Here is an 11,804-nt window from a genome sequence, read left to right on the forward strand (position 1 = left end):
CGAGGATTTTGAAAGATGCGGAAAAATTATACGCAAAAAATTTTCTCTCTTCTATTCTACTCCTTATTTGCGGTTCTTTTCTATTCTCCACACCTTCACTTTTGATTTGCAGTCAGTCCAATTTCTGTCCAAATTCTTCAATAACAAGATTTTTGCTTCTTATCAAGAAATTTACGATTTATATTCTAGGTTTCTGCAATTTTTTTGTGCGTTGAGTCGTATATATGCATATAACGGCTTCTGTTGTGTGTTTTCATATATTGCACGTATTCTGGAAAGTGTTACTGGAGCTGACAAAGTGAAAAAAGACAATCGTCATATGCTTTATGAGAAATTGCAAGAGATTGAATCATTAACTGATTCTCAGAGACAAAAAGCTGCAATGAAACTTGTTCGAGATCCTGATTTATTAGATTACTTTTTCACTTTTCATGATGAAGGGGCGAAAAAAATGTTTCTAATAAAACTATTAGGATGAAATTACTTTTTTACGTTTTTGCTGCAAGACTAGACTTCTTCAATTTCATGTTATTGACTATTTAAAGATTATTTGCTTTTCTAATTAAATTCAATCCATGATTTTTTAAAAATAATTTTTGTATTGTATTTTCTATATTTTCAAAATTTATTAGATGCATTTAACATATAACGAGAATTATATTTAAGTAATTATATTTAATTAGCATTATTGATATTAGAAGGATGATGTATATATTTTGATTAATTGTTGTTTTTTCTAGTTTAAGAGTATTTAAAGTTAATATAGAATTCAAAATCTTGACATTTTCCGAACACTAGAAAGTAAAATTGTCAAAAATCATATTACCAGGAATCACTGTACTAGGAATCATTTTCCTTTTATCAATTTGTTGCTACATAAATTAACACAGAATTTGAACCTAGCGTCTTTCATTAATAAGAATTTTGTAATGTTTCAGTTTCGCCTTAGATAAGTTTTTGAGTGATAATAACAGAAAAATATAATCCCAGTATTTATGTGCAAAAACATTTTATTATTAGTCATTTGCCTCACCAACTCTAGAGATAAATAAATACATATTCAAAACTAAAATTAAAATTGGAAAAGTACAAAGTCAAATCCATCTAACTCTATATTAAAGAAGAGAAGAGAAGACCCTCCATTCCATTAACATATGCTTCTTCTTTCGATCAAAATTCAGCTCCGCTTCTGTGGGCAATCTAGTCTTCTCTCATCACGAATGGACAACAATCAAACCATTCCAAACCCCATAAAAGCAGTCAGAGCTATACGAAAATCTACCGACACGAACACTAAGAGGAAAGCAAGAGCAAAACCCAACCCCGTTTATCAGCAAGAGGAGGAAATACGGCCTACAACATCAATCTCTTCAAATATTCCCATCCTGAGTCGTGATTTCTACCAGATTGATGCCCTTGATCTGGCCCCTCGTTTGCTGGGGAAGCACCTCAAGAAGGACGACGTCGTCCTCCAGATAACTGAGGTAATCGCTCGCTTCATTTAGTAGGTTGACATAGATGCATATGTACTTGGCTTTTGGGACTGGTTATGATTTATGCATTCTATGTGTTTGATGAAAGGTTGAAGCTTACAGGCCTAATGACTCAGCTTGCCACGCTCGATTTGGGATCACTGCAAGGACAGCCCCTGTGGTACGATATCTCTTGTGCAGTCATGTTTCTTGCTTTGTCTAAATTGATGTTGCCTTCTTAATATGTAATGTAATGAATGGATTTCTTATTACTAATGGAGTAGTTGGATTGATGCTTTGAAACGTAAGTTAGGTATAATTCTGATATAGCAAGGTCAAATCCGTGGCTCTTCATCAACAGACTATCTTGAAACACCATATTGAGTTCCACAACGTATTTCCGATAGTATCATATGATTCAGATATTTAAGGCTGAGTGTAGGTTGTCTGTGTTGCATTTAAGTTAAAAGTTGAACCAAGGAGTAATTTCATTACTGATCTCATGCTGTAAGTACATGGTAATTGCATCTCATGTGGTATAATCACAAGGAAGTTCTTATTATCTTATCCTTATATGAATACAACAGTTTGGACCTGGGGGACATGCGTATGTTTACCTTTGCTACGGTCTTCATACAATGCTTAATGTGGTAGCGGACAAAGAAGGAGTTGGTGCAGCTGTCCTCATTCGTTCATGTGCTCCAGTCAGTGGTAAGTTAAAGAAAGTTTGTTGCGCTACCACAGTATCTTCTGCTGTACTATATTAGTTAAGAAATAAGTAACACATGCTAAAAGAATACTCTTGCTTAGTTAACATTTGTAGTATTCAACACATGCAACGTGATAATAATTAGTTGCAGTGGCTGGATCAATGCTAGTAGCTGTGGCCATAAATATATGCCGCGATTAGTGATAATTATATGGTTCCTTATTGTTATTTTAAGGACTGGAAACCATTCAGAAGCGGCGTGGTTTGAAATCTGAGAAGCCTGTTCTTCTAGCTGGACCTGGAAAGGTGAAGTATCATCCTAGATTTGCATCTACATAATATCTGCTGATGTTTAAGAACTCAAATAATTGAGAAAGAACAAACTCTTACATTCCATTTAAATCGTGCTTCTTCTAGGTTGGCCAAGCGTTAGGCATTACAACAGAGTGGTCTAACCATCATCTTTTCGCACCAGGTATGTTAATGGTTAATATTAATTGTTGAATGAAGTAGAAATTGTATATGATTTTATGAGATATGGGATGCATAGGTGGTCTGGAACTCTTAGACGGACCAGAGCCAGAAAACATACTTGTGGGGCCACGAGTTGGGATAGAGTATGCTACAGCGGAGCATGTTACTGCACTGTGGAGATTTGCAATAGCAGGTTCTCCTTGGATAAGTGCACCCAAAAACACCCTCAGACCTCCCTAATTTGAAGTGTCTGAGATAGGGTCACGTGTATATTAAAGTCGGACCACTTTCTGCTGTTTTTCTTAACTTGGGCAGTGACGGTGAGAAGTTTTAATCTAAGAAAGCTTTGCTCCTCTACTAATGTTAAAGAAGGATTAGTTTAAGTGTAATCATGAATGGCAATATCTCAGAACCTTTACGCATATTTTTGTTTATTTATTGTTCCATTAAGTGGAATATGGTTTAAGTGTAAGGCCTCAATTTCAGTGTGATATTGTTTACAAACATTGCGCAGCAAAAGTTGATAAGCAATCAGAATGAATGTACTTATTTTGTCGCCTATAAATAGGTAAAGTATATGTATACAAAGCAACATGACAAGCTAGCAAATTATTTTTATAATATGCTTGCATAAGTTGCAGAAGGAGGCTACACATGAACCTCATAAACAATAATTCAAAAGAACACTGGATAGTGTATATAGAGGTTAAATATGTGAGTATCAAAAAAGGCATTGTATTAATAGCCAATTCTCTGAAGCTGAATATTTGTGACGAATATAGATGTTTGGCAGCGGGCGGTGCATCTCAGATGAATGCCACTTCCTTCCTATCTAGAAAGGGTGTTGGGTTCTCAGAACTTCTGTTACCTGCCCCCGGTGGCCAACCTTTGCTGGTAGCTATGTTATCACTTGTGCAATTTATCATTTCTGATGCAGAGATAGGAAGCATTTCATGCTGCGCCTATGCTAAGGTGTAATGTTTGAAGAGAAAAAAAATCCCTGAATTACCCAATTCTCACACCCTAAAAGATATTCAAGTTAAACAGTTGGTCGATACTCAGAGAGAGAGAGAGGGAGAGGCAAAAGAAGAATAGAGAGAAACCTTTCAAGGATCAGCATAGAGGTAATTCTATAAAGGCAGAGGGAGAACTGATAAGAACACAACAAATCATCCACCTTTTTATCAGCAAACCAATACAATGAAGCAATGTGACAAAGCTTAGCACAAATATATTGGAGAATAGAAAAAAACAACAAAGCAACCACCAATTATAGATCTACAAGCCATCTAACATTAAGCTTGCATAACCAAAACAAAACCAACAAACCAATACAATACACATAGACTATGGCACAATAACCTGGCTACAGGATCGTACCTTCAGCTCCCTCTTTTTTACCAAGCTAAGTGTCTTTCTTAAACTGGAATCCTTTCCTGTTACGGAAAAGAAAGATTCGGATCAGCAATCACAAATATAACCAGAAACCATTAGGACAAGCATATCTGAAGATATATCATGCACACCTAAAGGCAACACACTGTACAAGCAATGCCAATGTAAACTAGCATAAGGAAGAGCATTGGTTCACACGTCTGCAGCAAAGATAGACTCAAACGAGCATAAGATAATCTGAAGTCTTCAGCATTTTCTTAAAAGTCAGATACTAAAACAAAAGCTTCTGGCCTTTGCTGGGTCTAAACTGGCTGTAAAACTCAGTGAAGTCCAATCGAAACATAAGGAACTTCAAGTCAACGTGTTGTTGTATGGGCAATTGAGAAATAAAACCCTCAAAGACAGTTGAGTACTCCTTTGCAAGAGCATCCAAGTCTTGTGCCATGTTTTGGAGAAATTCCCCGGCACGTCTTGTTATGTCTTTCCTGCCTTCACCTAACCATGAACCCTGGTCTGAAGTTTTGTTACTAGATACTTTCTTCTCTCCCACTTTAGCACGAGAAGTAGAGTCCATTGTTCTACATTTTTTACACAAATAGCTCAAATCAATAAAGAGGATTTCAAAACAAATCATATTCTATAATTTTTATTGGGAAAAGAGGAACAAAAGAAAATCAATACCTTGACTGCAGCTCATATATGCCTTCATAGAGTCGATCTGCATGGCTTCGGAAGCGCAGTATGAGATCAAACAAAACAAAGAGTGTCTTGCTCAGATTTTGGGACCGTTCGCCAAGTAGAGACTTTTCAACAATTGAATAAAGATACTTTTCATGTGCCCCAAGTAGGTCATCAAGATCTTTAGCTGCTTCCAATTCCTTTGAGAAATCAGACCAAGACTCCTCCAATACTTCAAACATTATATAATACTGTAGATTTGAAACAAAATGATTCATCTCATCCCAGAGAACTTGGCACTTCCTTGATGTCAATATTAACTGCAATTTAACAGCCTGGGGCAACTTAGAAAAGAACCGAGAAGTAACACAATTTGGTTTCATCATTTTCCAAACACCAATCAGTGCGTGCTCTACCCTTCTAAGCTTCCACAAAAAGTTAAAGATTCTCAGATACCTAGACATAACAGATTCTGTGAAAACAGTATTCAAGGGAACTCTAGCATCATATTCCAAAGAAAACACATCCCAGCCTTTATCCCCTGTGTTATGCGGCATCATTTTCACCCTTAACCTATCAAGTATATCAGGGTCGTCATATTGGGCATTTGATGATCTAATTGCACTTTCCAGTAATCCAGCTAGCTTGAATGCGCTTATGGTATTGGCAGCCTCAGACAGCTCTGGACCAACAATATCCATCAGGTACTGAACAAAATCACCTTGCCCAAGAAGTAAATATCTCTTGATTGCAAGGCAATGTTCCTTGAACTTATACTGTTTAAACATTACATCCAACAAATGCCTATCTATCCTCTTTGCTGCTTCTGTAACCAAAGATTCAAGAGCATCAGTCTCACCGTAACCAAGACCACCTCTCCTCGTACTGGTCCCAGCTGCAGCTGCAGCCTCAATGGCAGAATCAGCCCAGCCTTGATCATCACAACAAACTCGAAGGAAATTAATTGACTTCCCTGTCCTTAAGATGCGCTGAGCAAGGGACTGAGAAATGAAAGTAGGAAGCATAGATGCATGGAGCTGATAACCTTCTCTCCAAAGAGATTCTGCTTTTACCGGTTGACCTAAGACAAAAAACTCTGCAAAGATATCCTCCAGCTCCCCCTCCAAAACCCAACTCCTAACCATTTCAAAGAGCGGGGAACATACCCTACGGAGTAACCTGTTCATAAAATCATGCACAAGGGGATCGCCATGTTGAGCATGCATATGAATAGCCCCAGCCATGCCACCACCTTTTAAGACCTTACAGCTATCAACTAAAACAGCCATAAGCTTCATCTTCACCATGGGTTCAGTAAACCAAACTGACAGCCTCCTCAATGAAAGATAGTTACCTGAGCTTGCATTTTCTGAAACTAATGGAATTGGATTCATTGCCTGTGCTTCAAGCACAGCCAGTAACTTATAATAATCCGACAATTCATCCTGCAATGCAGCACAAAAGGCCTGTCCAACAGTCCCGACATCTTCAGCTGGATACCTATCCATACTATCTGTTATATACCCCTTCACTTTCCTAAAAAGCCACCCAAGTTCACAGAGCTTCTGGACCATAATCCTAGTAGCTCTAGGCACCTTAACCAACTCTGGAAGCACATATGTATCAACCTTCTCATCAAATTTCACATACTTCCCATCAATCCCTTGACACACATACAAAACATCTCTCACCAAAACCACTTCGGAAACCTCATTTTCCTCTTTTATCAGGTCCACAAACTCCCTATATGCCATATCACGGATATTTTCAGGATCCTTAGATACCAGCAACATCCCTCCACCAAAGTGTTTCTCCAAATGCTCTCTTGTATTGAACCCCCTGGATTTATCTCCCAAACCCTTTAGTTTCTGCATATTTTCAGTCAAACTACTAAAGCTATCCAAATTAGCACCTAAATTATTTTCGCCACTCTCCAATTTCTCCAAGTTACTCAAACCCCTCAAATTCCTAACAGAGTCAGAGGAGCCCTTGAAAGAATCAAAACCATTGCTAAACCCTCCAACCTTCGAATTCTTATTCAAATTCGCATACCCCCCAGAACTAATACTCCGCCCATCACTCTCATGTAATGCGGGCAGCCCGCCGGCCAATGCAGAATCTAAAAATCCGTTAGAAATCATATTAGGAAACTGGTTTTTCCGAATTTTCCGATCCTCCGATATAGTCTTCAGCAAGTACAGCACAGACCACTTATTTTTCACGCTTCCATGGCCGTTTTTCAAAGAAAATTTCGCGTACAGATCGGCAAATGTTAGGGCTTCGGAGGACTTACCGGCTGTGGCAAGACGCCTCTTGATAGATTCCGCCATGGCGGCATCGTCCACAGCAATGGACGGCGTCATGCGGCTGGATAGTATGCGGAGCGAGTATTTGACGGCTTGATTGTAGTCTTGCTGGTTAGGAGCGGATGCGCTAGGGTTTTGAGTGTTGGACGTGTAGAGTAAGCGTTGCACTAGTTCTTTTACCAGATCTACCACTCTCTGGTCATCGTCTTCCATGGCGGCACCGGTAGAGGCGGCGATTAAAGTGCGGCTGCACGGTGGCGATTTTGATTTTCAATATTGGGCGGGTAAATGAAAATATTTCTGATGGAAATAAATTTCATAGAGCTAAGCCTCAGCTTTCTCTATCTGCTTGCTTCATTTGTACTTATTCAATTTTATTAATATTCGCTTCATGTTCTGATTTACCGAAAATAGAAATACTGGAGTAATACTCAATATTTCTACATGTATATGAATATTGTATAAGTGACATGTTTTTCCCAACCATATGTTATACTACTACAATGAATTTCTGTTTTTATCGATCGGCAGAATAAGCCGAATCTAAGATATTGTTAAGTTATGCGATGCTAATGATTTCATTAGGCTGTAAAACAAGATTTTTATATATATTTAAAACGTGTTGATGAAATTCTTATTTGAAATCCAAAATTCGTCATAACAGTTTGAGCAAAATCAACCCACATATAGACATTAAAATTCAAATGTACCGTATTGGTTGCTTTTTTAGATTACCAATACAGAAATCAAATACGGAGCATCCACAATGCCGGCTAGCCGACCGGTTAGCCGATTCGCGTCGCTAGCCGATCGACTAGCCGAACCATTGCAGTCGGTCAGCGGCGAAGCCAGAAAATCGGCGTGGGCTAGCCGATTCACGGGCGCTGGCCGCCATTGTGGCGTGCCGATCGGCCAGCGATCGGCCAACGTCTATTTTCATTTTTTGTTTAATTTTTTTGAAAACCTATATATACGCGATTTTAGTTTCATTTTCATTTGCACCACTTGTTTTAACGAGTTTTCTCTCTCTCTAACTTTATGTACAAGAGCATCATCAAGCGATGGACAACAACAACGAGTCCAGTCCGGGGACGAGCGACTCTCATACGCCCACGGTACCCGTGGGATCTGAATGGGGCCAGATGGGCGGGGCGAGATGAGCCCGAGTTTAACGTCCCTTGGGGGCGGTTGATGGGGATGATGGCTGGAGCGTCGAGGGGGATGCAGGGGGGTATGCCGTGGGGGATGCCGGGCGGGGCGGGCCAGCGCCGGGGTGGGGAGGTATGCCCCAGATGATGCAGCCAGATGATGGGGATGATGTGGCGGGGAGGGATGCAGCACGGTATGCATCCGGGGATGCGGGGAGCCACCGGGGGGGACACGGTCTATCGTCCCTCTCTTGATTTTTTGACGGCTTCGTCTCACACGTCGACCCCAGTGGAGACGCAGTTCATCGGCGATGACCTTTTGTCATTGCATGATATGGGGATTGATCTCGGGGATCCGGACACTCCGGTTCCAGCGGGTCGGGCCGGCCGAAGAAGAAGAGGGGCAAGGGGAAGGGCAAGGCGGTCGGCGAGTCCTCGCAGCCCGGTGTTGACGACACTCCCACGCGGAGGAAGTGGACGGAGGATGAGTACGCCGGCGTGGCCAAGGCGTGGTTGACGGTGCTGCGACGATCCGCTGGTTGCGAACAACCAGCGGGTCGTCAACATGTGGGTGAAGATTAGACCAGCCTACGGGAGGAACTGCCCACATGGGAAGGACTACGGCGGGGAGGAGTGCGGGGAAGGGGTGGGAACGGATCGGGGCCGCGGTCGGCCGATATTCGGGGTTGTACGCCAACGCCCTCCGCCAGCTGACTAGTGGGCGGAGAATGAGGAGGACGCCCGGAGGATAGCCGAGAGTCAGTTCCCCTTACCGGGGAAGTATAAAGAGTTCCTCTTCGGGAATGCTATGTGTTCTGGCCGAAGGACTCGAGAAGTTCGGGCGGGGTGCGACGTTGGGTGGCCGAAGAAGCAGAGGGTTGAACTATTCCGGCGACTACGGCGGCGGATCCCTGAAGGTGCTGGCAGCGGAAGCGCATGCAAATAAATCAATCACATAATAATCAGATCTATTTAGCAGATTATTTAGACAAAACCTATTCGCGTAATTATCACATGTATCATGCTCATAACTTGAATTAATCATGTTTTAAAAATATTGAAACCTAAAACATGCTTTTCTACGGAGCAGAAAAATACCTTATTAATTCTCCAAAGAATTGAAGATGACTAGCTTCTTCTCCACGTGATGCTTTGAGTACTAAACTACAAATCTTCTCTCTAGTTCCCGAACTGTATCCCAATATCGGTGTGGGCTGATCTTACTAGAATACTAGGACTTAAATAAAGAAGACAGAAGAAATCCCTTTTGGAATAGGAGAGAATTTCGAAATTCTCCTCAGCTTAGGAGTGGAATTTTCGAAAAACAACAATAATGAGAATTGTGTTATTTTTGTCTCCTTTATTCTCCTATTTATATTAAGTTCCTTTTGGGCCCAGACAGGGATCTATGGAAGGCTTTGGATATGGGCTCATCCAATTTACTTTTTACTAATTAAATTGAACCCACAATTTAATATAAGTTATAATTGGAATATTACGAGCAGCCACTACAGAAGTAATATTGAACTCTCCCCATCCAAATCCGAAATTACAAGTAATCCGGGTTTCCGTTTAACTTTCATTTCCCGTGCTTAAGATTAAAATGTCCATTAATTAATTAATGTCTGCTATTGACTTAATTAATTAACTTCTTATTAATTCCAAGAGTGGACTTAGCATGAAACGCTTATTTATTATTCATAGAGTAATCACACTCCAACTAGCTAGGTTCCGAATAATAAAACCTCGTTTCGCGCTCCTCTTGAGGACATTTTCAAGCGAGACTCAGCTCGCGCACGATTCAATATAATAGCAATCCTAGCACCGCTAGATATCGATCACCACTACCCAATATATCAGGATAATTGGGTTACGAAAAATCCGCACCATTTGATAAGTCAAAGCAATGCATAATCAATACCGTATGCTCAATGCTAACCTACATTGATTAAGAAATAAATATTTATCAAGACCTCGCCTTTCAGTAGATAGCCTAAGGCAAGTCTTGCTGTTAGATCCGTTCAGTGCTATACCACACCAATGTCATCTTATTTCAGTAAGGCTTAGAAATATGCGGACTGACATTGCAACCTTTCTCGATGGATAGTCAAATTCCATCTAGGTTGTGAAATTCATCTTTTTCTTTGTTTAGAACTGACCGTATTACCTTAAAGTGGACGACGCCCACAACCGGTCTACTAAAACAAAGACTTAGACTTTGTTAAATTAACTTATACATTTAAACATGCATTAACATCCATTAAATGTAAAACATAACAACATTATGACAAAAATAATCTGTTTTATTTATTGGAAAATAAAATAAGAGTTTTACAGTATTCAATCACTCGAAACGTGATTTCTAGTATACAAACTCTAACGAGGGGAGGATCCCCCCTATCGCCCCATGAGGTCATCTCGGCCCCCCCACCCCCACGCGCGTACACGTTATTCTCGCGTGCGAAGACGGAGGAACGTATGTTCGAGGTCTTCCAAGAGTGGAAGGTCGCAACCGACCCCACGGAGAAGATGTTCCTCTACTCGATGCTCGAGAACATGCGGGTGGATTTGGATGCCTCGAGGGCACTGGTGGGGGCGGCGACGACGAGGAGTAGAGAGTGGCGGGGCTCGTGTGTGGAAGCCCTTTTTTTTAAAAAAAAATCATGTATTTTTTTAATCTATGTACCTTTTTTTTTAATGAAATGAATGAATTTTCCCGTATATGTCTCGTAAATTTAATTCCGTAATTTAATCGTAAATTTTATTCCGTAAAATGTAGTTGTTTTTGAATTATTTTTATTGCGACTGGCCTATAGCTGGTCTATGACTGACCTATATTAATGTGGCAGGTGGATTTTTAGTACTACTAACATGGCAAGAAGAGAGAGTGGCTGACCTATGACTGCCCTATTGCCATTGTGGACGCTCTAAAGTACAACATCCAAACTTGCATTCATAATTCTAAGGTGATTGCAAAATGAATGCAAAATTCAGGCTGTTGAATAAGGCTCTTCGCATCTATCTAGACATTGAGGCCCAATTGATTAGCCCAATAATACTATCAATAATTCGGACACTTGGGGCCCACAGTGCCAGGTAATGTAATCCTAATTTCATTAACTTTTAAAATGGTTGCCTTCTTATTTGATGTTACCCTCTCGTGAAAAAAGCAAATCAATGTTTGGATAGACCCAATTTTTATTTGAAATTTCAAAAAATAATAATGTTCAGCAACACAGTCTAACGTCTCAGTCCATTAAGTTTTGGGCATTTGAACTGCTTTAAAACCTGGATGATAGTAGATTTTAGTATTTTTTTAGTTATAATGTAATAAGACTTTTTAGGGCATGTGTTGAGATAGCATGAAACTCGATTAGAATTTGACCGAGAAAATCAAAGGAAGTGAGTGTTAATAGACTTTTAAGGGCATGTTTGGTATCAAAGGGATAGTATGAAACTTGACTAGAGTTTGACCGAGAAAATCAAAGAAAGTGAGTTTTTGCATGTGTTTGATATAGTTTGAACGTGACATTGAATATTTTTCTTTTTATTTGATAAGTGAGTTAGTGATACAATTTCGTTAGTGCCAGCGATACTTGAAATTGGGGGAGTGATAAGGGGC

The 11,804-nt window shown here is 40.1% G+C and overlaps 2 protein-coding genes across 6 annotated transcripts; one reads left to right on the forward strand and one right to left on the reverse strand.

Annotated features, from left to right (window-relative positions):
- The first annotated feature begins 1,129 nt into the window (after positions 1-1,129).
- Positions 1,130-3,143, forward strand: LOC125205294 (DNA-3-methyladenine glycosylase). Its single transcript, XM_048104133.1, has 6 exons — positions 1,130-1,484; positions 1,582-1,653; positions 2,060-2,183; positions 2,417-2,487; positions 2,599-2,656; positions 2,732-3,143. The coding sequence occupies exons 1-6, from the start codon at positions 1,155-1,157 to the stop codon at positions 2,893-2,895; spliced, it is 819 nt and encodes a 272-aa protein (XP_047960090.1). The 5' UTR covers positions 1,130-1,154; the 3' UTR covers positions 2,896-3,143.
- Positions 3,144-3,368: 225 nt separating this feature from the next.
- Positions 3,369-7,376, reverse strand: LOC125205292 (gamma-tubulin complex component 3). Of its 5 annotated transcripts, none has more exons than XM_048104132.1 (5): positions 4,732-7,376; positions 4,182-4,628; positions 4,036-4,091; positions 3,759-3,805; positions 3,369-3,583 (listed from the first exon to the last, which is right to left on the reverse strand). In XM_048104132.1, exons 1-2 carry the CDS (start codon positions 7,245-7,247, stop codon positions 4,322-4,324), a joined length of 2,823 nt encoding a protein of 940 aa, XP_047960089.1. In that variant the 5' UTR covers positions 7,248-7,376; the 3' UTR covers positions 3,369-3,583; positions 3,759-3,805; positions 4,036-4,091; positions 4,182-4,321. The 5 variants fall into 5 exon arrangements, with proteins under 5 accessions (XP_047960089.1, XP_047960088.1, XP_047960086.1 ...); XM_048104130.1 differs by lacking the exon at positions 3,369-3,583 and adding an exon at positions 3,590-3,678; XM_048104131.1 differs by lacking the exon at positions 3,759-3,805.
- Between the last annotated feature and the right edge of the window lie 4,428 nt (positions 7,377-11,804).

Source organism: Salvia hispanica, chromosome 2 (genome assembly GCF_023119035.1).
Source record: "Salvia hispanica cultivar TCC Black 2014 chromosome 2, UniMelb_Shisp_WGS_1.0, whole genome shotgun sequence".
Taxonomy (NCBI): Eukaryota; Viridiplantae; Streptophyta; class Magnoliopsida; order Lamiales; family Lamiaceae; genus Salvia; species Salvia hispanica.

Coding starts and splice junctions, on each gene's coding strand:
- LOC125205294 (XM_048104133.1), top strand. CDS start 1,155: ATGCTTCTTCTTTCGATCAAAATTCAGCTCCGCTTCTGTGGGCAATCT. Junction 1,485..1,581: donor TCGTCCTCCAGATAACTGAG/GTAATCGCTCGC, acceptor GTTTGATGAAAG/GTTGAAGCTTACAGGCCTAA. Junction 1,654..2,059: donor CTGCAAGGACAGCCCCTGTG/GTACGATATCTC, acceptor TGAATACAACAG/TTTGGACCTGGGGGACATGC.
- LOC125205292 (XM_048104131.1), bottom strand. CDS start 7,247: ATGGAAGACGATGACCAGAGAGTGGTAGATCTGGTAAAAGAACTAGTG. Junction 4,629..4,731: donor ATATATGAGCTGCAGTCAAG/GTATTGATTTTC, acceptor TAAAAAATGTAG/AACAATGGACTCTACTTCTC.